General features: G+C 40.8%; 2 protein-coding genes across 3 annotated transcripts in view; both read left to right on the forward strand.

The window, feature by feature from the left end:
- The first annotated feature begins 434 nt into the window (after window positions 1-434).
- On the forward strand, window positions 435-5059 carry ru1c (U1 small nuclear ribonucleoprotein C). The gene is given in 6 exon segments (NM_001165069.1): window positions 435-500; window positions 796-838; window positions 1007-1115; window positions 1253-1342; window positions 1533-1643; window positions 4268-5059. Coding segments are annotated over 6 exon segments (474 nt in total). The 5' UTR covers window positions 435-492; the 3' UTR covers window positions 4381-5059.
- A 126-nt stretch (window positions 5060-5185) lies between these two features.
- Window positions 5186-26532, forward strand: part of LOC110492182 (bridge-like lipid transfer protein family member 3A) — a 47300-nt gene continuing 25953 nt past the window's right edge. For both annotated transcript variants that reach the window (XM_021566270.3, XM_090203202.1), the window contains exon 1: window positions 5186-5387. In XM_021566270.3, the coding sequence (XP_021421945.2) occupies window positions 5344-5387 (44 nt within the window). In that variant the 5' untranslated portion in view covers window positions 5186-5343. The remainder of the gene's footprint in view (window positions 5388-26532) is intronic.

Genomic DNA, 26532 nt, shown 5'->3' on the forward strand with positions numbered 1-26532 from the left:
AGTTTTCGTAATAGATCAATTAATCTGTAATTAAGCTGCAACTATCAAACAACAGGTGGTGAACACAACAGATACACGCTATATTTTGTCATCGAGTCCGCGCTGCGCCAGCTCAGGCCGACCCTCTTGAACTAAACCACGGTTGGCGTTTCAGGTCGCCTACATTGCAGACGTGCTGCGCATTATCATCTCAGAATAACTTTTTGCACTACAAAATGATTTCTTATGGATGCATACAGTACTCACAACATGTAATGCCAAATGGTCAATACAGAAATGTGTCATACAATTTATAAGACATTGATTCTCAGATTCTGTACCCGAATTTGCATTATTTGCAATACCGATAGTGGAGGGAGGTGGCGCTGCAGTTATTATGCGGACCCTAACGAGGACGCGTCTCCTTCTCATCTTAAAGCAGTCGTTGTTTACTTAGACTTCCGGTAAAGTGAAAGGGGTTTTCGACGTTTGGTGTAAGCTAGGCTGATCGAAATGCCGAAGTAAGTGTTTTATCTTGTGTCTCTCAGTTGCATATTTAATCTATTTTGAAGCTATTTTACCTTAATGAACACTGGACATGTATATCTAATGGAAGTCAGTTAGCTAATTCAATCGGCTTCAGCCAGAGCTTCAACTCTATTGGCTGTGAAGGAAGTGTAGCATCATTCATAGCGTTCCTGTTTTGCTCCCTGATCTTACATTGATTTGGTTTTATTATGACAGCTGAAGTATATACTCTGGTTTTGCCCACACTGATCAAGTTGATCTAGTGCTCAATGTCTGTTTATCCATCAGGTTTTATTGTGACTACTGTGACACTTACCTAACTCATGACTCGGTAAGTCTGCACAATATTGGTAGTAGAAGTGTTTACTGATTGCATGTGGTTGATTCTGTCTTGAAGCTGTATATGATGAGTTTCTTCTCTAGCCTTACTGTATATTCAGATTGTTGCAAGGTCAACATTGTGTCCAATGTACATTGATGACTGTAATGTGTTTGGTAGCCCTCTGTGAGGAAAACACACTGCAGTGGCCGCAAACACAAAGAAAATGTAAAAGACTATTACCAGAAATGGATGGAAGAACAAGCACAGAGCCTCATTGACAAAACAAGTGAGTAACACAAGAAAAATACATACTTTGACCTGTCTTTGTTACCTTGACGTGTTTCGGCCACGATAACCATCCTAGGTGAAAAGGGGCCGGAGGGCTAATATGTCAGGAGTTCTAACAAATTTGGTTTCTCTTAGCTGCTGCCTTCCAACAAGGGAAGATGCCCCCAACACCATTCCCAGGAGCCCCACCTCCAGGGGGTGCCATGATCCCTCCACCAAACCTCCGTAAGTGCACAAGTGCCATGTACATTTCTGTTTGTATGCGAAAAGCACATCCAAGCTCGACCAAATTCCTCAGTTGGAGAGTAAATCTTACCACTCATTTACAAAAATGACATTATATACAAATATTTTGCTACTCATAAAGGTCTGAGTTACCTAGTAGTTGTTGTCGTTAATGATGTTTTACGAATAGATGGCCCACCACGTCCAGGGATGCTACCAACACCCCAGATGGGTGGTCCTCCAATGATGCCCATGATGGGTGGAATGGGACCACCCCCACCTGGAATGATGGGTGGTCCAGGTAGGATAACCTCAAACTGTTATTTCTGTAACGTACAGTGCATTCAGAAAGTAGTCAGACCCCTTGACTTTTTTCAACATTTTGTTATGTTACAGCCTTATTCTAAAATGTATTAAATAAAACATTTTTCTCAGCAATCTACACACAATAGCTCATAATGGCAAAGCTAAAATGGAAATATCACATTTGCATAAGTATTCCGACCCTTTACTCAGTACTTTGTTGAAGCAACTTCGGCAGCGATTACAGCCTCGAGTCTTATTGGGTATGACGCTACAAGCTTGGCACACCTGTATTTGGGGAGGTTCTCCCATTCTTCTCTTCAGATCCTCTCAAGCTCTGCCAGGTTGGATGGCGAGCATCACGGCACAGCTATTTTCAGGTCTCTCCAGAGATGTTACATCGGGTTTTAGTCCTGGCTCTGGCTGGGCCACTCGAGGACATTGAGACTTGTCCCGAAGCCACTCCTGCGTTTTCTTGGCTGTCTGCTTAGGGTCGTTGTCTTGTTGGAAGGTGAACATTTGCCCCAGTTTGAGATCCTGAGCACTCTGGAGCAGAGTGCATGGCTTGGGTTTTTTTCTCTGACGTGCTGTCAACTGTGGGACCTTCTATACAGTACCAGTCAAAAGTTAGGAGACACCTACTCATTCAAGGGTTTTTCTTTATTTTTACTATTTTCTACATTGTAGAATAATAGTGAAGACATAAAAACCATGAAATAACCCATGGAATCATGTAGTAACCAAAAACGTGTTAATCATATCAAAATATATTTTACATTTGAGATTCTTCAAAGTAGCCACCCTTTGCCTTGATGACAGCTTTGCACATTCTTGGCATTCTCTCAACCAGCTTCATGAGGTAGTCACCAGGAATGCATTTCAATTAACAGGTGTGCCTTGTTAATTTGTGGAATTTCTTTCCTTAATACATTTGAGCCAATCAGTTGTTGTGACAAGGTAGGGGTGGTATACAGAAGATAGCCCTATTTGGTAAAAGACCAAGTCCATATTATGGAAAGAACAGCTGAAATAAGCAAAGAGAAATGACAGTCCATCATTACTTTAAGACATGAAGGTCAGTCAATGCAGAAAATGTCAAGAACTTTGAAAGTTTCTAAAAGTGCAGTCGCAAAAACCATCAAGCGCTATGAAGAAACTGCCTCTCATGACGACCGCCACAGGAAAGGAAGACCCAGAGTTAGCTCTGCTGTAGAGGATACTTCATTAGAGTTACCAACCTCAAATTGCAGCCCAAATAAATGCTTCCGAGTTCAAGTAACAGACTGCGTGAATCAGGCCTTCCTTCATGGTCAAATTGCTGCAAATAAACCACTACTAAAGGACACCAATAAGAAGAGACTTGCTTGGGCGAAGAAACACAAGCAATGGACATTAGACCGGTGGAAATTTGTCCTTTTGGTCTGAGTCCAAATGTGAGATTTTTCGTCCCAACCGCCGTGTCTTTGTGAGATGCAGATTAGGTGAACGGATGATCTCCGCATGTGTGGTTCCCACTGTGAAGCATGGAGAAGGTGGTGTGATGGTGTTGGGGTGCTTTGCTGGTGACAATGTGGGTGATTTATTTAGAAATCAAGGCACACTTAACCAACATGGCTACCACAGCATTCTGCAGCGAAATACCATCCCATCTGGTTTGCGCTTAGTGGGACGATCCGTTTGTTTTTCAACAGCCTGGGGCTAGGCTGTGTAAGGGCTATTTGACCAAGAAGAATAGTGATTGAGTGCTGCATTGGATGACCTGGCCTCCACAATCACCAGACCTCAACCCAATTGAGATAGTTTGGGATGAGTTGGACTGCAGAGTGAAGGAAAAGCAGCCAAGAAGTGCTCAGCATGTGTGCGAACTCCTTCAAGACTGTTAGAATAGAATTCCTGATGAAGCTGGTTGAGAGAATGCCAAGCGTGTGCAAAGCTGTCATCAAGGCAAAGGATAGCTTCTTTGAAAAATCTAAAATAAATCAAAATATAACTTTTAAGGGTGGTTCATGATTCCAAATGTGTTATTTCATAGTTTTGATGTCTTTACTATTAATTTGACAGTGTAGAAAATAGTAAGAATAAAGGAAAACCCTTGAATGAGTAGGTGTCCAAACTTTTGACTGGTAGTGTAGACAGGTGTGTGCCTTTTCCAAATCATGTCCAATCAATTGAATTTACCACAGGTGAACTCCAAGTTGTAGAAAAATCTCAAGGATGATTAATGAAACAGGATGCACCTGAGCCCAATTTCAAGTCTCATAGCAAAGGGTCTGAATACTTATGTAAATAGGGTATTTGTTTTTTTATTTTTAATACATTTGCAAACATTTCTAAAATCCTGTTTTCGCATTGTCATTATGGGGTATTTTGTGTAGAATGAGGGAAAACAATTATTTAATACATTTTAGAATAAGGCTGTAACGTTACAACATTTGGGAAAAAGTTGAGGGGTCTGCATCATTTCTGAATGCACTGTACATACATAGACTCAAACAAGTGACGAATGTGCTTCGGAGTTTGCCAGTATTGAGAAAACATACCATCTAAAACAAAATACTATCATCTGAAAACAGGAATGACTCAAACCATAACCTGTAAATGCTTTCTTTCCTTCATTCTCAGGTATGCGACCTCCAATGGGTGGCCGAATGCAGATGATGCCTGGACATCACATGATGCGACCTCCCGGTCATCCAATGATGATGCGGCCAATGATGGCACGGCCAGACCGATAAACTCTCCCCTCCTACCTCAAACACACACTGTGGGTTTGTTCCACATGATCACTAAATCTTAGGTTCTCACTTCTCCCCTAAAGTCATTTGATTAGGGAAATCTATGGTTGATTAAGTTGGTCTAAAGCATTTAATGAAGTCGCTGACAAGTGCCACAGTCCCTTATATTTAGCCACTTGATCGTAGAAACATTGTTAATTTTATGTCAAACTACCAAGTAGATTTGAAGGTGAGTAAGAGATTCTGTGGAACTAACCTTTTGGCAAATCCCTCCCCACTCTACATCTGTCTCTAGGACTTAACTTTACATAATACTGTTTTGGTCATCTTGCCTTTGCTGTCCTCCCACCCATTTTCCCTGGATGGATTTCATTTTTATTATGCTACAGATTTTATAATGATGCCCTCTGCTTATTCCAATTTTCCCTGCCCATCCTTGTTAGTTTGGTGTCTTGGCACATGCTAAAGACAAAACAGGAACATATGAGGAGGTTGTTGAATGTGTTTTTGTCATTCACATAGAGGCGTATTAAGGTCTGTTTTTAGTTGGCAGTACCATTCGGATGAAGCATTGTATCAACAGTTTTTTTTGTAAACATTTTTAAAACAATTTTTATGAGCTGATGCTATTGACTGTGCATTTATTTTATGACGGTCTATTAAACGAAAATGATAACTTATTTGTCTGGTCGATAAGGTTTTCCGTCTCTTTGAACAGTTATATTTTATATCTCTTGCTGTTCGTTATAAATCCAGCAGATGGCGCTAACGCAATATGTGTCAAAGCATGTCTTTGCTATGTCTTATGGGAAAAATACAATTACACAAATTACCCGTGGTGAATAAGGGTAGTTTTTCATTTCGCTGAAGATGAGAGGTGGAGTGGAATGTGAAGAGAATATGCCTATACGCTAGCTAGATACAAATAAATAGTTTAGCTAGGTTATTCTCACCAACACCGCAATGGCAGGAATAATCAAAAAGCAAATATTGAAACATTTGTCCAGGTAAGAAAGATTGCTAGCTAGCTTGGCTAACGTTAGCCATCTGCTTTAAGCTTGGATGGGCCAGCTAGGTGTAATACTAGGTTGGCATGTCAACCAAAAGATGTCCAGATAGAAGGATATTCATGATTTGTTACACAGCCCACTGGTTGTCTTTTGTGTTGGATAAATCCGCTGGCAATCTCTCAAGCTAGTAGTGCAACACCAAGCAAAGCTGATGCATAGTCTCGCGTGCGAACAGACGTTTTCGTGGAAGATTTTATTCATGTCAGTCACCTTACATAATGAATCAATACTGCCGACTGTAAATAAACGAATCCAGCATGATGTTACCATTTCTCAGGAGTGTGACTGTGTAATAGAGCATGAATGGACTGGAACCTATTATATTTAAGTTACCTTCAAGTGTTCTGCTTGGACCTCATCACCGTCAGTCATGTAACAGACATGCAGACTTTTCAGGACCGGCCAGCAGTGAGTGTCTATGGACGGGACAGCAGTAATTTATAGGCACAGCATAAGCTCCTGAATGGGGCTTAAACAATTGTGTACAAAATATATATATACTTTTAGAAAAGATTACCGAGTTCCGAACCTGTAGTTACAGCCATGAGTGGAGCCACTCCGTATTGAGAACAATGAAGCTCAGGTGGCTTCAGGACTATTCATAAATTCCTGTCCCTAGTTAGAGTCAGGTTATGAGAGCAATTGCTGACTGTGGGTGTCATTTCAAGTCAGCGATGAACGGCCATCAGGCCTTCCTTCAGTGTAATTTGTCCTCACTTACAGTGGTTTGAATAACTTGGCATTACACCTCACAAGGATCTCATCATGAGATAGAATTAAAATCAGTTGGTGTGCCTGCCTGCTGGAGTGTAGTGCTGCTGCTGTGCTATTTTGAGAAGATGGTCCAATTTTGGGCTTTTGTTGACAGATGAGGATGTGAATTTTACATGTTTGTGTACTTCCATTATTTCTCTCTCTCTCGTACTCAAATAATATGAAAATAGGTGTGTCTTGACCACCATTTGCCTCATGCAGCGCGACACATCTCCTTCGCATAGAGTTAATCAGGCTGTTGATTTTGGGCTGTGGAATGTTATCCCACTCTTCAATGGCTGTGTGAAGTTGCTGGATATTGGATGGAACTGGAATACACTGTCGTACACGTTGATCCTGAGCATCTCAAACATGCTCAATGAGGGACAAGTCTAGTGAGTATGCAGGCCATGGAAGAACTGGGACATTTTCAGCTTCCAGGAATTATGTAGGGATCCTTGACATGGGGTCGTGCATTATGCTGAAACATGAAGTGATAGTGGCGGATGAATGACACGACAATGGACCTCGGGATCCCATCACGGCATCTCTGCTTTCAAATTGCCATCGATAAAATGCAATTGTGTTCGTTGTCCATAGCTTATGCCTGCCCATACCCCACTGCGCTGCTCTACCTTCTTAAAAGCATTATCAACAAGGCAGGTCCTACAGGCTCTAGTTTTGTCACACCATCCAGGGAAAATGCAGCAGCTACTCTTTCTGGGGTCTGTCAAAATTAAGCCAGTTATGAATGTATTGTAGTGTTTTTTAAATTGCATAACAGATTTCACAACACACTAAGTGAAGTGTTTATCCTCAGGCCCCTATTCCACCACACATCAACAGCACAAAATCCATGTGTATGTGTGTGTATAGTGCGTATGTTATCGTGTGGGTATGCATGTGTCTGTGCCTATGTTTGTTGCTTCACAGTCCCCACTGTTCTATAAGGTGTATTATCTGTTTTGTAATATCTGATTATACTGCTTGCATCCGTTACCTGATGTGGAATAGAGTTCCATGTACAGTCGTGGCCAAAGGTTTTGAGAATGACACAAATATTAATTTTCACAGTCTGCTGCCTCAGTTTGTATGATGGTAATTTGCATATACTCCAGAATGTTATGTAGAGTGATCAGATGAATTGCAATTAATTGCAAAGTCCCTCTTTGCCATGCAAATGAACTGAATCCCCCAAAAACATTTCCACTGCATTTTAGCCCTGCCACAAAAGGACCAGCTAACATCATGTCAGTGATTCTCTCATTAACACAGGTGTGTGTTAACGAGGACAAGGCTGGAGATCACTGTCATGCTGATTGAGTTTGAATAACAAATCAAATTTAATTATATAGCCTTTTCTTACATCAACTGATGCCACAAATTGCTGTACAGAAACCCAGCCTAAGACCCCAAACAGCAAGCAATGCAGGTGTAGAAGTACAGACTGAAGGCTTCAAAAGGAGGGTGGTGCTTGGAATCATTGTTCTTCCTTTGTCAACCATGGTTACCTGCAAGGAAACATGTGCCGTCATCATTGCTTTGCACAAAAGGGCATCACAGGCAAGGCTATTGCTGCCAGTAAGATTGCACCTAAATCAACCATTTATCGGATCATCAAGAACTTCAAGGAGAGCGGTTAAATTGTTGTGAAGAAGGCTTCAGGGCGCCCAAGAAAGTCCAGCAAGCGTCAGGACCGTCTCCTAAATTTGATTCAACTGCGGGATCGGGGCACCACCAGTACAAAGCTTGCTCAGCAATGGCAGCAGGCAGGTGTGAGTGCTAGAGGTTGACAGATTTATGATTTTTCAATGCCGATACCGATTATTGGAGGACCAAAAAAAAAAGCAGATTCCGATTAATTAAAATATATATTTTATTTGTATTTGTAATAATGACAATTACAACAATACTGAATGAATACTTATTTCAACTTAATACATCAATAAAATCAATTTAGCCTCAAATAAATAATGAAACATGTTCAATTTGGTTTAAATAATGCAAAAACAAAGTGTTGGAGAAGAAATTAAAAGTGCAATAGAACATGAGAACATATGAAAGCTGGTGGTTCCTTTTTAACATGAGTCTTCAATATTCCCAGGAAAGAAGTTTTAGGTTGTAGTTATTATAAGAATTATAGGACTATTTCTCTCTATACCATTTTGTATTTCATATACCTTTGACTATTGGATGTTCTTATAGGTACTTTAGTATTGCCAGTGTAACAGTATAGCTTCCGTTCCTCTCCTTGCCCCTACCTGGGCTCGAACCAGGAACACATCGACAACAGCCACCCTCGAAGCAGTGTTACCCATCGCTCTACAAAAGTCGCGGCCCTTGCAGGGCAAGGAGAACAACTACTTCAAGGTTTCAGAGCGAGTGACGTCACCGATTGAAACGCTATCAGCGCGCACCCCGCTAATTAGCTAGCCATTTCACATCAGTTACACCAGCCTAATCTCGGGAGTTGATAGCCTTGAAGTCATAAACATCTCAATGCTTGAAGCACAGCGAAGAGCTGCTGGCAAATGCATGAAAGTGCTGTTTGAATGAATGCTTGCGAGCCTGCTGCTACCTACCAGTCAGACTGCTCTATCAAATATCAAATAATAGACTTAATTACAACATATACTAACACACAGAAATACGAGCCTTAGTTTCTGGATTTGACCATATTAATGACTTAATGAACAAAACGTTTATTCTTTCAATGAAATTGAAAGAAAAATGAAATCGTTCCGTTACATTGCAATGTTACATTGCACAACCTTAAATGTTATGTCATAATTACGTAACATTCTGGCAAATTAGTTTGCAACGAGCCAGGCGGCCCAAACTGTTGCATATACCCTGACTTTGCGTGCAAAAATATGTACTTCTGTGTATTGATTTCAAGAAAGGCATTGATGTTTATAGTTAGGTACATTTGTGCAACGATTGTGCTTTTTTCGCAAATACGCTTTTGATAAGTCATCCCCCGTTTGGCGAAGTTGGTCTTCACACAGTTCGCAACGAGCCAGGCGGCCCAAACTGCTGCATATAGCCTGACTGTTTGTTGCACAGAACGCAAGAGAAATGACACAATTTCCCTAGTTAAAATAAATGCATGTTAGCAGGCAATATTAACTAAATATGCAGGTTTAAAAAATATATATACTTGTGTATTGATTTTAAGAAAGGCGTTGATGTTTATGGTTAGGTACACATTGGTGCAACGACAGTGCTTTTTCGCGAATGCGCTTGTTAAATAACCATTTGGCTAAGTAGGCTATGATTCAATGATAAATTAACAGGCACCGCATCGATTATATGCAACGCAGGACAAGCTAGATAAACTAGTAATATCATCAACCATGTGTAGTTAACTAGTGATTATGTTAAGATTGATTGTTTTTTTATAAGATACGTTAAATAGCACCTTACCTTGGCTCCTTGCTGCACTCGCATAACAGGTAGTCAGCCTGCCATGCAGTCTCCTCGTGGAGTGCAATGTAATCGGCCATAATCGGTGTCCAACAATGGAGATTACCGATTGTTATGATAACTTGAAATCGGCCCTAATTAATCGGCCATTCCGATTAAATCGGTCGACCTCTATGAGTGTGAGTGCATCTGCACGCACAGTGAGGCAAAGACTTTGAGGATGGCCTGGTGTCAAGAAGGGAAGCAAAGAAGCCACTTCTCTCCAGGAAAACATCAAGGACAGACTAATATTCTGCAAAAGGTACAGTGATTGGACTGCTGAGAACTGGGCTAAAGTCATTTTCTCTGATGAATCCCCTTTCCGATTGTTTGGGACATCTGTAAAAAGCTTGTCTGGAGAAGACTTGGGGACTGTGAAGAGACCTCTGGTGGCATGTCTTGTGGGATATATATATATATATATGAGTGTCTGAGATTTGTGGTAGTTGTTTAAACAGACAGCTCGGTGCTTTCAACATGTCAATACCGCTCACAAATACAAGTAGTGGTGAAGTCGATCTCTCCTCCACTTTGAGCCAGGATAGATTTACATTAAAGTTTGCTCTCTATGTACATCCAAGGGCCAGCCATGCAGCCCTGTTCTGAGCCAATTGCAGTTTTACTAAGTCCCTCCTTGTAGCACCTGACCACATGTCTGAACAGTTGTCCAGGTACGACAAAACTAGAGCCTGTAGGACCTGCCTTGTTGATTGTGCAGTTAAGAAGGTAGAGCAGCGCTTTATTATGGACAGACTTCTCCCCATCTTAGCATTGTATTGTCCCTAATACAATGATTTTGAAATATTTAGGACTAACTTATTCTTTGCCACCCATTCTGAAACTGAGGCTCTTTGTTAAGTGGCATTACTCAATGCCAGTGGCATGTCGTTAATAAAGTTTGAAAAAAGTAAGGGGCCTAGACAGCTGCCCTGGGGAATTCCTGATTCTACCTGGATTATGTTGCAGAGGCTTCCATTAAAGAACACCCTCTGTGTTCTGTTAAACAGGTAACTCTTTATCCACAATAAAGCAGAGGATGTAGAGCCATAACACATGAGTTTTTCCAGCAGTAGACTCAGATCGATAATGTCAAAAGCAGCACTAAAGTCTAACAAAACAGCCCTCACATTCTTTTTATCATCAATTTCTCTCAGCCAATCATCAGTCATTTGTGTAAGTGCTGTGCTTGTTGAATGTCCTTCCCTATAATCGTCTTGAAAGTCTTTTGTTAATTTGTTTACTGTAAAATAGTATTGTATCTGGTCAAAGACAAATTTTCCCAGAATTTTACTAAGGGTTGGTAACAGACTGATTGGTCTGAATTTTGAGCCAGTAAATGGGGCTTTACTATTCTTAGGTAGTGTAATTACTTTTGCTTCCCTCAAGGCATGAGGGCACACACTTTCTAGTAGGCTTAAATTGAAGACATGGCAAATAGGAGTGGCAATATCGTCCGCTATTATCCTCAGTAATTTTCCATCAAAGTTGTCAAGTCTTCGGTAGTTTGTCATTGTTGATAGACAACCATTTTTCCACCTCTTCCACACTCACTTTACGTAATTCAAATTACAATTTTTGTCTTTCATAATTCGGTCAGAAATACTTGGATGTGTAGTGTCAGCATTTGTTGCTGGTATGTCATGCTTAAGTTTGCTAGTCTTGCCAATGAAAAAATCATTAAAGTACTTGGCAATATCAGTCGGTTGGAGGCGGCTTATGGTAGAGAAATTAACATTCAGTTCTCTGGTGACAGCTACGGTGGAGATTGCTGCAGTTAGCATGCCAATTGCACGCTCCCTCAAAGCTTGCATGCACACTAACAGGGATGTAAACAGATGTGTGCACAAAATGTGAGAGAAATAAGCTTTTTGTGCATATGGAAAATGTCTTGGATATTTTATTTCAGCTCATGAAACATGGGACCAACACTTTACATGTTGAGTTTATATTTTTGTTCAGTACATGTTTAGGAGGGGGTTATAGCGTAGCCTAACCAATTCTAAATGGCACTAGCAGTTCACAAAGTAGCTTAAGCTGATTTGTTTCAAAACTGCAGCTCGTTGTTGAAACACATTTTCTTACTTCAGTCAACCAGTCCGTTTTGAATGTGTAAAAAAAAATAATAACAAAAAAAATCGCAAGGAATGTAGCTCGTGTATCCCATCAGTTAGATACGTTTTTTATATGCATTTATTTCTGTAGGCCTAACGGGAGCTTGTGTGCACTCAGCACGCGTGTGGAGAGAGCGTTCAGAACGCAATTGAGTGAATGAGACACTGAGGGGAAAGGGAATTTAGGGAGAAGAACAGTGTGATGCTTGGAATAGATTAGAGAAGGTTACTCATACTGTCGTGGTTGTGTGTATCAGACAATAGCCATAGGGAAGGTTAGGCTGCATCCCACTTATTGAAGCCACTACGTAGGCTTACAAAGTCATCTGTCTTTAAATGTAGCCTACAGTTGCACACCTTTGCATTTAGAGTTACGTAGAAGCATCAAGCTTTTGTTTGCAGCAATACCGGTTTAGGTCTAACTCTTGACAGTTCTCTCTCTTCTTGCATGCCTGGCAATTACTCTCACTCTGTCAGTAAGGGCAGGGTTTTTGTGGTGAAATTTGTTGAGATCTCACTCTGCTCCGCTGTATGGGGCAAAGGCTAAGAGGCATTGGCCTAACTCCAGTATGTCAGTTTGACACATGTTTTGCTTTGCTCTGTTGCTCCAATTGTGGTGACTGTTAAATAAATCATATTGTTCACTAGATAGGAGGTAACAGAGCAAATTCACAATGGCATTGAGAGCATACTGTAGCCTCTCAATTGCATTCTGACAAATGGTAAATATCCTAACCTTTTTTCCCTGTTATGGGACAAAATTAGAATTATGGTTTATTCGTTGAGTTTGTCTTTGGTAATTAGCCTGAAGAGCTCCGGGTCTTCCATCCAACTGACGCTTCTCCCTCCCTGTACTATGACATTCGGCTATCATTATCAACACTGACTATCAGCTGTGGAAAACCATTGCCTAAGTCAAGACCTGCAACCCTACATTTTGTTTTGTTTTTCAAGCTTCTTTGAGATGTTCTTTGTAACAAAAAGTGGGAAATAAAATACATCTGTTATTATTGGTAATTGTATTCAGCCTTTGGTTTGGCTTAGGGCTTTATTTCGCCAGAGACACAATGTTGCTTTGGATTGTAGCTTCTTCAAGACTGTGAGTGCATTAGTATGACACATGGCCTGCATTAGGTATGACTGTTTCATTCCCCCTCCTTGCATAAACTATAATAAGGACTTGTCAGAAAACATAACTCTCTTGGAGTGTTAGCACACGAGAATCTGTGCTAGAATAGAATAGCTAGCCTTGCCGTTTCAGTGCTGCAAGTGTTTGGAAGATGCAGACATCATGTTTGAGTTTGTTCTCTAGGTCAGTTCCATGTTACCCACTCAGCAACTCCCCGGCCCTGCGGAACTGCCCAACCCAGTCAGCTGTCTTGTGGCACTGTTTTGTTGGCCAAACCGAGTGGTCAACATCAGTGCTCAATTCTGTTATGTCCAATTTCCACCCAATCCATTCCTTAACTCTCACTCAATCATGGTCTTTCTCTGGGAAGAATGACAACAGAATCAAAATCACCAGGCTTTACCAAGCGCTGGACACATCACCGTTAGTGACAGGCTCTGTTACTGATATGACCGGGAGCCCTGTTTTGGCTGTGCATATCATATAAAATAGGAAGATAACATCTTGGCCTAAAATTGACCAAATCTAGGCCCTATGTGGCAAAAGATCGGTAGAAAGGGATATGACAAGTGTTAAAACTTGGCTATATCAAAATGTTGCTTTTTTTGACCACTCCACGTTCCTCAGCAATATTCCTTGTCTTCAACCTCATTGGACATGAGACTATTGAAAACACTGACTAGCACTGTACTGAAAACAGCTAAACAGCATCCTTTCCAGCTCCTCATGAGTTGTTCTGGAGTATTTCGATGTTGAGAAGAGGGAGGATTGACATACTTCCCTGGATTTTACATGGGGCCTGTGAGCAACAAGCATCAAGTGAAACACTCGAGTTGTGTTCAAAGCTTAACCCTCAGGTAGTTTGTGTGGACTTCATGGTGGACTCCCACACACTGTAGTACTAAACAGGAGCTGCTCTCCCACAGCAAGCGTTAATGGGGTGCTCAGCAGTGTGTGGCTGGGTGGCTTCCCTCTGTTTGAGAGAATGCCCTGAAGTCGACGTCTGTTATGAAGGGATTTGAGAGACTAGTTTAGGAAAATATCTCCTCCATCTTACCTGACACCCTAGATCCACAACAATTTGCATACCACCCCAACAGATTAATGGATGACACAATAGCCATTGCACTGCACACTGCCCTAACCCACCTGGACATACCTATCTAAGAATGCTGTTCATCGACTACAGCTCAGCCTTCAACACCATAGTGCCCCGCCAAGCTCATCACTAAGCTCAGGGTCCTGGGTCTGAACCCCTCTGTGTGAAACTGGGTCCTGGACTTCCTGACGGGCTGACCTCAGGTGGTGAAGGTAGGCAACAACACCTCTGCCACACTGATCCTCAACACGGTAGCCCCACAGGGGTGCATGCTCAGCCCCCTCCTGTACTTCCTGTTCACCCATGACGGCGTAGCCATGCACATCTCCAACTCAATCATCAACTTTGCTGACGACATTGTTGGCCTGATTACCAACAACGATGAGACGGCTTACAGGGAGGAGGTGAGAGCCCTGGCAGAGTGGTGCCAGGAAAATAACCTCTCCTTCAATGTCAACAAAAGGAAGGAGCTGATTGTGGACTACAGGAGACAGCAGAGAGAGCACGCCCCAATCCACATCGACGGGCCGCAGTGGAGAGGGTTAAAAGCTTCAAGTTCCTTTGCGTGGACTTCACTGAGGACCTGAAATTATCCCATCACACCTACAGTGTGGTGAAGAAGGCACAACAGCGCCTCTTCAACCTCAGGAGGCTGAAGAAATTTAACTTGGCCCCTAAGACCCTCACAAACTTCTACAAATCCACCATTGAGAGCATTCTGTCCGGATGTATCATCGCCTGGTATGGCATTTGCATTGTCCTCAACCGCAGGGCTCCCCAGAGAGTGGTGCGGTCAGCTGCTAAACTGTGTACGCAGCCATTAAAATTTGAGTTAGCATAGGATCTCTGCAGGCTATGAACACATCTGTGAGTGATCACTGTCCATGATGTGCCTTGATCCTGGTTGATGGACAAGGGAAGCTCACTTTGCTATGATGACAGCTCACTTTGGAACTAAAACCTGGTTTTACGCAGCATATTTCATACTGACTGGTAGATGGCTTGAAACCTTTATTAAAATATTTTTTCCAATCAAAGACAAATATCACTTTTCCAGGATACATTTTGTTCTCCCTTTCATTCATAGCCAGGCCATTATGTGTTGAATAAGCCCTCGAATTGTTGTACCTCAAAACAATGCTAATCCCCAAAACATTGCTGTGGCCTAGTTTTAATGAATACCCTGATGGTTTGTATGGTGTTTGACTACAGCCTATTTATTCTTTTCACCGGAATATATTAAAATGCACTGCATTGTTAAAAGGGTTGGATCCCCAGCTAGGATGTGTTGGAGGCTGTGTTTTGAATACCTTTTTTCCCCTCTTCTCATTATTGATCTGGGTTAGTGTACATCAAAGCTACTGAGTGTGCAGGCTTTTGTCCAGCCCTGCTATAAAGGATGGAACAAAATCATACATACCCAGTAGCTCTAATATAATAATATAATTTATTGCTATTCATTAGATAAAGAAATCTCAAAGCGCTGTAAAGCAACAACAAAAAGCAAGATATTTAAAAACAAGATAATTAATCATCATGTGTAGCACAAGAGACTGAAGTTTGAGAAAGTTCATGGCTTGATTGAGGTCAGCGGAGGGAGGAGGTGGTCAAAGGGGAGACGTGTAGGGTAACAGTCTATTTTCAGACATGGACATTTCATTATGGGTTGCTAAAGTGTTGTGTGGAATGAAAGTAGTCCTTTTAACCTAATAAAAACAGTTATGTAAGAATGGGGTTTGTGTAGTAGGCCTAATGCATTATCACAGTTTATTGACTATATGCCTGGCGTGCCATTATTGTTCTTCTCGGACCATATTTATTATATTTCAAAACTCAAGCTTTGATGACAAAATATATCAGTTGGTGTAGCACTTGCGAGGCACAGATGAGCATAAATTGCAATAATTTGCTTTTTTATTTTACTGGACTGCTGGTACCTGCATCTGATGGTCATGGTGCTTTCAAGACGACTGGGAACACAGAAAAAAACAAGTTCCCAGTGGTTTTGAACACAACATTAGTCTCAGCGGAGGGAGGGAGAGAGCAGCAGAGGATCCGCCTCTCATGGTCCCTGTTCTGTCCTTCCTTTCCTCCAGTGAGACTGACCAGAGAGAGGGGACACCGTCTTCCACCTGATGGCAAAACTCAAGTCGCACCGCATCTGCCTCATGCATAAATTCCTGTTGTTTTCCTTTGACCAGAGAAAGTGAAATATTCCTCGAAGTTAAAATAAACACAACGGGCTGCTAATAATAATAATTAAAAAAACACATGGCTATCGATACACTTAGCTACTCATTCATTGTAGCTCCAGCGCGAGTGGAAATAGGGATTTTATAATAGTGTTGAATTTAAACACTAGTGCTGAATAAAACAATTCAACATGAGCGCACTCATAAAAACAGCATCTCTTTGCTGTATTCTTTGGCACTCTGTGGTCATGGTTTTAAAAGTTATTAAATCTTACGTAGGCTAGTATTAAACTGCTGTGGCCGGGGTCGTGGAAGTTCCGTAGGTGATTTGGGCTATCTGATTGGCCAGCGCAGTAGGCGCACTCGATTTAGCCAATTATCGCCCGGTCCGCAGAGTTTTTTTTTTTTTAACAAATGAAATGGTTTAAAATGGGAACACTTTGCTTACCCACTGCGCAGGGCTTCTGAATCAAGTGCACCTACCACCAACAGCGCAACCCCTGCCACAAAAAAGGAGCACAAGCTTCTTCTAGAGTCAATGACACACCAGTATTGTGACTGGGATATAGATTAGGAGGAATGGTTGAGGTGGTGGAGTGGTTCACCTGTTCACCTTAGCTTAGCAATCGTTAACGTAGGCTGACAGAGGATATATCACTGTTATTTATAGGGCATTTCCATCTAAAAAGGACCCATGAGCATCAATAGGTAAAGTTCATAGGAGCATGTTAATATGGGTGTCAAATTTAAGCTAAGAGCCTATACTTTTGAGACATTTAAGGAATATACACATTTTTCTACCATTTCCCATCTTAAAAATGTGGAATAAGCAAAGGCTTTGATTTCTGGTCAAACAGATGGAAGTCTTAGACAACATCTGCCGAAAAAGCTCAAACATTGCCTTGTGATGGAGAAAAACATCGATAGTGACATATTGCAATATTATTTTGGGATGATAAATCGATATTTGATTGGTTTGTAGCTAGCGCTAGTTGGCTGTACCTGCGCCAAAACTCATCCTATACCTTGTTCTCCATCTAATTTTTAAACTGACCCAACATTTTCAGTACTTTTAATTATCTGAATGATCAAAACTTGTTTTCTAATGTTCTCTTGTCTCTCTGCAGCAGACAGCAATATGTTTGGAACATCAAATCGCAATAAAAATGCAGTATCAAATCGCAATATATACAGAATTGTGAGAATCGCATTGCATATTGTATCAGCACCTTAGTATCATGATAATATTGTATTGTGAGGTCCCTGGGGGCGTTCTTCTCGTATCACAAAATTGAGATCCGTATCGAATAGGATTCATTAAATTCTTACCCGTAACCTGTCTCCAACAAAATCCGGGCATTACATTTAAAAAAAATGTAATCCCGCAACCAAACAATCATGTCCCGCATTCTATCAACAAATTCAGACACCACTCTATGAGAATAAATGGTTCATTTGTCCCGAATTTCAGTCATACATTCCGACCTGCCCCTTGCAGTCACGTTGCGTTTATGAAAATACATATATCATAAGGATGTGGTAGACTAAGCCTGCTGGTGAAGCCCAGTTCTCCAGTTGTTGTTGAGATCTGATATTCTGCGCAGCGCAAGACAAAAAGTAATGTCATTGGCCTATCGCCAACCAATCATATTTCTCAAACCGTTTCGGGCTTAATTTCAGCCAAACTTGGAGAGGACAGTTAGGCCTAATTACTTACAAAAATGAGATTTCCTTTATATAAAACTTTTACTCAGTAAATCTTAGAAATGGTTGCATTTTATATTTTGGTTCAGTATCGATAACAGTAGACTGAAAGATATGTAATTTCATCAAACTTTTGAGGCTCACGATGCTCATTAAGATGCTCATTCAACAAATGTTCTGCTACTTCACTAAATTAAATCCCGCTTTAAGAGTCTCCCTTCCTAACTGTTTTACATTGACTGAGACCAATCAGAAATTTCCCTGGCCAAATATTTGCAGATTTTGTGGTCTCTCATTTCTGCATCACCAAATGTTGCGCAGGCAAAAGAGTAAGCTAGGTGTGCTTCAATTGCTAATTCTTTGCGCGGACTGCTCCGCCACTTCTCACAATGGTGCTTGTTTAGTAAAGTTTAGATCAAAGCTGAATCAATGTCTTGTAAGATCACATAATGATTCATTAGTATTTGACATAACATATCCAAATGTATGATAGGGCTGATGACCCAATTTAGTCGACTGATCAATTGTTTGGTTGATAGGCTGTTGGTTGACCAAGATTTTTTTTTAGTCGAGCAATATAAAAAATATATATCATGGTGTACAAGTAAGCTGTCTGATTAGCTCCTGTCTGAGTGGACTAATCAATTGTGAGGCCCTGCCGGATGGCACAGTCCATCACTCTAAGACATGTGCTACTAAAATTCTATATGGTTATATTACGTAAGAACAATGGTGCAACACTAATAAAAATAATATTTTATAACATGCGCTTTCTCCCGTGTTGGATAGTGGTCACTGTCCGCGGTTCTGAAACACCTCAGTGCGCTATTGAATTGGCGCCTTTTCCTAGACAACGTTGCTTTGTGTATAGAAGTTAACCAGCATATTGGTGTTGAGAACAATGAGGCAGCTGCAGAATGAAGAGATGAGAAAAACAGCCCTTTTGTTATTGTCTAAGAAAAGTGAGCAGAGAGGAAACCTAAACTTAATTAGGTCTATAATCAAAAGCCTAACTGTTAAATGTGCCTGGCTTTATGACCGTTTGAGTGTTTTAAGCCTCACCCAACTACAGTGACTTCCAAAAGTATTCACCCCCTTGGCATTTGTCCTATTTCGTTGCATTACAACCTGTAATTTAAATGGATTTTCATTTGGATTTCATTTAACTTTTTTGGGATAGGGGGCAGTATTCGGAAGTTAGGATGACTGAGGTGCCCAAAGTAAACTGCCTGTTACTCAGGCCCAGAAGCTAGGATATGCATATAATTGGTAGATTTGGATAGAAAACACTAAAGTTTCCAAAACTGTTAAAATAATGTCTGAGTATAACAGAACTGATATGGTACGCGAAAACCTGAGGAAAATCCATCCAGGAAGTGGGATATTTTTGATGTGGGTACTTTTATATTGAATGCCTATACAGTATGTAATGGGTTAGGACCCAGATTGCAGTTCCTATGGTTTCCACTAGATGTCAACAGTCTTTAGATATTGTTTCAGGCTTGTTTTCTGAAAAATGAAGAAGAATGGAGACCATTTTGTAAGTGGACTGTAGAATGAAGCAGAGCTGGTTTGCGCTCTTCGTTGTTTTTCTTTTCTATTGAATACGTTATTGTCCGGTTGAAATATTATAGATTATTTAGACAATAGACAACCTGAAGATTAATTATAAACATCGTTTGACATGTTTCGACAAACTTTACTGGTACTATTAGGATGTATTTGTCTGCACGTTGTGACCGCCTTTGAGCCATGGATTACTGAACAAAACGCGCCAACAAAATAAAGAGGGACTTTATCGAACTAAACAAACATTTGTGTAACAGGGACTCTTGTGACTGCAACCAGATGAAGCTCAAAGGTAAGTGATTAATTTTATAGCTATTTCTGACTTTCGTGACTCCTCTACTTGGATTGAAAATGTTTGTATGCTTCTGTAAGCAGGGTGCTGTCCTCAGATAATCGCATGGTATGCTTTCGCCGTAAAGCCTTTTTGAAATCTGACACAGCGGCTGGATTAACAAGAAGTTCATCTTTAAGCCGATGTATAACACTTGTATCTTTTATGAATGTTTATAATGAGTATTTCTGTATTTTGAATTTGGCGCGCTGCAATTTCACTGGATGTTGTCGTGGTGGGTCACTAGCGGAACGCCTATCCCTATAACAAAATAGTCCAAACTGGTGAAGTGAAATGAGAAAAAAAAACGTTAAAAAAAATATTCTAAAAAATAAAACACGGAAAAGTGGTGTGTGCATATGTATTCACCCCCTTTGCTATGAAGCCCCTAAATAAGATCTGGTGCAACCAATTACCTTCAAAGTCACAATTAATTAAATAGATTGCACACAAGTGGACTTTAAGTGTCACATCATCTGCCACATGATCTCAGTATATATACACACCTGTTCTGAAAGGCCCCAGAGTCTGCAACACCACTAAGCAAGGGGCACCACCAAGCAAGCGGCACCATGAAGACCAAGGAACTCTCCAAACAGGTCAGGGACAAAGTTGTGGAGAAGTACAGATCAGGGTTGGGTTATAAAAAAATATCAGAAACTTTGAACATCCCACAGAGCACCATTACATCCATTATGGAAAAATGGAAAGAATATGGCATCACAACAAACCTGCCAAGAGAGGGCCGCCGCCCACCAAAACGTACGGACCAGGCAAGGAGGGCATTAATCAGAGAGGCAACAAAGAGCCCAAAGAACCCTGAAGGAGCTGCAAAGCTCCACAGCAGATATTGGAGTATCTGTCCATAGCTCACAAGCTACAGACAACAGACAACATGGAAAGCGGCAATACACAGCTAGGGATTATGATCACAAATCTGATTGACCTTTAGCCATGTATTCATACATCTTGTGAAAGTGTGATAGGTGGTGCAGTTATGTGTGTCTGATGGCAGTGTATTCCAGACATGGGAAGCTCTCACAGAGAAAGCGGATTTACTAAAGGTGCTTATCCTTAAGGTATACAGTCACCTCATGGCAGACCTTGTGGATCTGCTGCCATATGTTTGGGTTTTCTGTTTAACAAAAATACTGAGTGGGGGGGGGGGGGGGGGGGGGGGCAGGCCATTTAGGATCTTGAATACAAGACATGCGTCGGTGTATTGCACAAGATTTTTCCAACTCAGGAGCTCATGCTTTCTGAGGATGTAACAGTGATGATGGCTATTGGGCTTCCTATCAAGCACTTTGAGAGCCTGTTTGTAGACAGACTGAATAGGTTTTAATGTTGTACAGAAAGCTTGGGCCCAACTAGTCAAGCAGTATGTTAAGTGGGGGAGTATCATAGATTTGAAGTACAGTTTTGCTACCTCTGTAGTCAAACAATTTCGTATAAATCGGAAATTAGCTAGGTTGAATTTGATTATCTGAATGACCTTTTTCACATGCTTTTTAAAAGAGAGGTTGGAATCAAGCATGATGCCAAGGTACTTAAAATCAGATACCACCTGGAGCTTCTCCCCTGACACAGACGTCTGGCTCAGTAGCATCTGTTGCCCTCTTTGTGAAGAACATGCAAACAGTTTTTTTCACATTGAGAAGCAAACACGAGTCACTGAGCCACTTTGTAACCTGGACCATTACAGTAGTGAGTTCTTGTGCAGCTTGTGGTTTGCTCTTTGCATGCACATATCACTGTATCATCTGCATACATTTGAACTTCAGACCTAGTACAGACAGAAGGCAGATCATTAATGTACAGGCTGAACAGGAGGGGCCCCAGTATTGACCCTTGGGGCACACCCACATCATAGCTAAGAGTGGGCGACAGCTCATAGCTTACTCTGACACACTGAGTTCTGCCTTCAAGGTATGATTTCATCCATCAAGGCATCGGGGGAAAAGTTGAACTTGGACAATTTTGTGATGAGAATCTCATGGTTAACAGTATCAAAAGCCTTCCTTAGGTCCAGAAACACAGCCTCAACAATGTCCCCTTTGTCCATCTTGAACTTCACATTTTCCAGAAGAAAGCAATTGGCTGTTTCTGGGGAGTGTTTCGCTCTGAAGCCAAACTGCATGGAGTGTAAGTGGTAGGCATGTTGTGTAAATTAAATTATACAAACCCCCCAAAAACAACAAAATAGGAAAAATGCCAAGGGGGTGAATACTTTCGCAAGGCACTGTACAGTCGTGGCCAAAAGTGGAGAATGACACATATACAAAGTTTGCTGCTTCAGTGTCTTCAGATATTTTTGTCAGATGTTACTATGGAAGTCTGAAGTATAATTACAAGCATTTAATAAGTGTCAAAGGCTTTTATTGACAATTACATTAAGTTGATGCAAAGAGTCAATATTTGCAGTGTTGACCCTTCTTTTTCAAGACCTCTGCAATCCGCCCTGGCATGCTGTCAATTAACTTCTGGGCCACACTGATGGCAGCTCATTCTTGCATAATCCATGCTTGGAGTTTGTCAGAATTTGTGAGTTGTTTGTTTGTCCACCCGCCTCTTGAGGATTGACCACAAGTTCTCAATGGGATTAAGGTCTGGGGAGTTTCCTGGCCATGGACCCAAAATATTTATATTTTGTTCCCCGAGCCACTTAGTTATCACTTTTGCCTTATGGCAAGGTGCTCCATCATCCTGGAAAAGGCATTGTTCATCACCAAACTCTTCCTTGATGGTTGGGAGAAGTTGCTCTCGGAGGATGTGTTGGTACCATTCTTTATTCATGGCTGTGTTCTTAGGCAAAATTGTGAGTGAGCCCACTCCCTTGGCTGAGAAGCAACCCCACACATGAATGGTCTCAGGATGCTTTACTGTTGGCATGACACAGGACTGATGGTAGCGTCACCTTGTCTTCTACGGACAAGCTTTTTTCCGGATGCCCCAAACAATCGGAAAGGAGATTCATCAGAGAAAATGACTTCACCCCAGTCCTTAGCAGTCCAATCCCTGTACCTTTTGCAGAATATCAGTCTGTCCCTGATGTTTTTCTTGGAGAGAAGTGGCTTCTTTGCTGCCCTTCTTGACACCAGGCCATCCTCCAAAAGTCTTTGCCACACTGTGTGTGCAGATGCACTCACACCTGCCTGCTGCCATTCCTGAGCGAGCTCTGTACTGGTGGTGCCGCGATCCTGCAGCTGAATCAGCTTTAGGAGACGGTCCTGGTGCTTGCTGGACTTTCTTGGGCGCCTTGAAGCCTTCTTCACAATAATTGAAACGCTCTCCTTGAAGTTCTTGATGATCCGATAAATGGTTGATTTAGGTGCAATCCAATTGGCAGCAATATTCTTGCCTGTGAAGCCCTTTTTGTGCAAAGCAATGATGATGGCACGTGTTTCCTTGCAGGTAACCATAGTTGACAGAGGAAGAACAATGATTCCAAGCACAACCTTCCTTTTGAAGCTTTCAGTCTGTACTTCTACACCTGCATTGCTTGCTGTTTGGGGTTTTAGGCTGGGTTTCTGTACGGCAATTTGTGGCATCAGCTGATGTAAGAAGGGTTATATAAATACATTTGATTTGATTTGTTATTCGAACTCAATCAGCATGACAGAGTGATCTCCAGCCTTATCCTCGTCAACATTCACACCTGTGTTAATGAGAGAATCACGGACATGATGTCAGCTGGTCCTTTTGTGGCAGGGATGAAATGCAGTGGAAATGTTTTTGGGGGGATTCAGTTCATTTGCATGGCAAAGAGGGACTTTGCAATTAATTGCAATTCATCTGATCACTCTTCATAACATTCTGGAGTATATGCAAATTGCCATCATACAAATTGAGGCAGCAGACTTTGAAAATGTATATTTGTGTCATTCTCAAAACTTTTGGCCATGACTGTACATGTCAAGTAAACAATTTCACAAATTTGTCTGTTCTTAATCTTTGCCTTGCTTTAATAAAGACTTTACACTTTCATTAGAACAGCCTCTCTGGTATTAATTATAATTTAGTGTTTACACTGTTCCAAGTTGTCCGAAATTATATTTATTATAATAATAATAATTACGCTCCATTTTCTTGATCTCCTTATTGTTATTATTACTATTATTATGGTCATCCTCATGATAATAAGTAATGTCATTATCAGTAGTAGGCTTAGTATAGCAGACTTGTATAACCACCAGCTGTAAGCCTAAGAGCGTATCCTGTTCAGTCTTAATACCATAACAAACTTAGGACTGACAATATTTCAATACTTATATAGGCTACTGTGTCAGTCAGTCAATCATTCATTTGTTTGTCATCACACAGCATGCGAGTCATTCATGATTTAAAATGCAATCAAGCGTTTTAGTTTGAAATTTAAAATAAAGCAAGCCTTGAATAATTAGCTTAAACAATAAATAAACTGTTCCATTTCGGCAATTGCATTACTTTATTTATTAAACAGTGTACGTAAAGCATCAGACAAGCTCAGTGAATATTGTTGATTTGTTTAAAACATCGGCTGTGTCTATATATGTAAAAATAAGTTGATTGATCGAAAGAACAGACTGATTTTTTTGTCGGGACAGCCCTAATGTGGAGCATAAATTACAATTACACCAGAAACACCATCTAATTTCTTATGAGATTTCAGGATGGTTAGCTGAATAGTAAAAACATGTTTTATCATGGGGGGGTGGAAGGGAGTGTGGTGTGGCCAAATGTTTTTATTCATGTAGGTTACGCTGTTCTGCCAAATCATCCTGTTGTCCCCCATTTGGGTATTTTAAATGTGGACACCCTTGAGCCGACCCCAAAACATGTCCGAGGAGAGATCGAATCGTCTCCAAATTGGGTTGGGTCTGTATCTGACCCAAATGGATTCGAAATGTAAAAAAATTCAGCTTTATTGCCGCACAATCCAGGTAAATTGTTTTGACTTGCCTGGCAGTGAACTTTACATTAATTTTCTGTTGTATCTAAAATAAGCTAATTGATTTGTGATCTATAGTTAGATATTGAATATTTGAGTAGGATGATTTGTTTAGGATCAACGCCAGACTGAGAGCAGCGAATAGTTGTATCCTAATATTTTGTAGGTCTATTATTTTACTGAGCAACATTACAATATAGCATATTTAACTGTTTTGATCAGCACTGGTTTAGACTTAAGGTAGGATATAGTCTGTTTGACCAGAAAGCTTCAAAATCAATTCAGAAAGTATTCACACCCGTTGACTTTTACCACTTTTGTTTTTACAGCCTGAATTTTAAAATGAATTATATAGAGATTCTGTGCCACTGATTTACTAAACACTATACCCCATAATGTCAACGTGGAATTATGTTTTTAGAAATGTTCACAAATTCATTCAAATGAAAAGCTGAAGTGTCTTGAGTCAAGAAGAGGGAAGATAATGAAAGTTGACAGAAGTAAGAAAAGGTAGACCTACTAATTAGTGTTTTTACTGATATTAAGTTTGTTTATAAATTATTAAGTGATTCAAACACGGAATTCTGTTGATTTAATCAGTAACGAAATTACAGAAAAATCAGTAATGGAATTATTGCAATTGGCTACAATGGGAAATCCATAGTAGTCACAAACCACAGTTGGGTGACCTGCTACTGTCATATCTTCCACTGGCATACTGTTATGTTCAGCTCATAACAGTTTTCTTTCTGTCTTGTGGTAAAAGAAAGGCTGTAAAAACAGTCTAGACAACCCTTCACTCTCCCTTGCTCTCTGTCGCTCTCTCTCTTCTCTCGCTCTTCTCTCTGTCCAGTTAATGTCACCTCTCCCGGCTCTTACTGACACCTACCATGACATCTACCCTCTTAACATTTACTTCAACAAGCATCCTTTCCCACTGAACCAATCAGAGGTTTGTTTCACAAGTTTGGACAGCAAAATTCAGTACAGGAGAGTACAGAACAGTAAAGGAAACAAAAGTCGAATACAGTAGCGCACACGAGTAAAGTACAGTATAATGTACTGTACTGAACATATTTACTGTACTGTGCTCTACTGGGATGTCCAAACCTTTGACACATAGATGGCTATGATTGGTTTAGATTTGGTCTGGTCCGGGCCAATCAAATGTGGTCTTTAGGGGCGGAGCTCATTAGAATAATATCCAGTGTTTAGAATAATACACAAATATGCAAAATAAGGATATTGTATATTTTTACCTATTCAGGATACATCACCATGAAGAGAATTCCATTCATAATTACGTATCTCTGTATAGTACAGATCAGGGACCCATAATGACCCATAATGTAATTCTGTTCATGGCTGTAAATCCACTTGACCTACTACTGTGACACTCAAGGTGCCATGTCATGGCTGACACCCCATTCTTTCTGCAGACATCTTTGAATCAGAATTCAGAGCAGATGTGTAACCGTTTCTGGAAAACGCGGTCACATAAAAAACCTGAGGGAGTTTTACTTCAATTCTGTTACCAAACTTTGCATCTGCACAGTTCTTCCAGTAAATGTGTTAATTGTATGGTTTGTTAAACTTTGAAATCAATGGTTTTTGTTTGGCATACATTTTAAAGTGAGAAATCTGTCAAAGCATAATACAATTTCCGTGGAATTGCCCTACAGCTGACGACTGATAACAGGCATGTTCCTGTACTGGCAGGCTAATTCAAATCTTGTTGGACTTCGGTTGATGCTCTGTTATACTGGTATCTCAGCTTTCCAAATGTAGCCCTCTCATTA

Source organism: Oncorhynchus mykiss, chromosome 16 (genome assembly GCF_057628025.1).
Source record: "Oncorhynchus mykiss isolate SJ-2025 chromosome 16, ASM5762802v1, whole genome shotgun sequence".
NCBI lineage: Eukaryota > Metazoa > Chordata > Actinopteri > Salmoniformes > Salmonidae > Oncorhynchus > Oncorhynchus mykiss.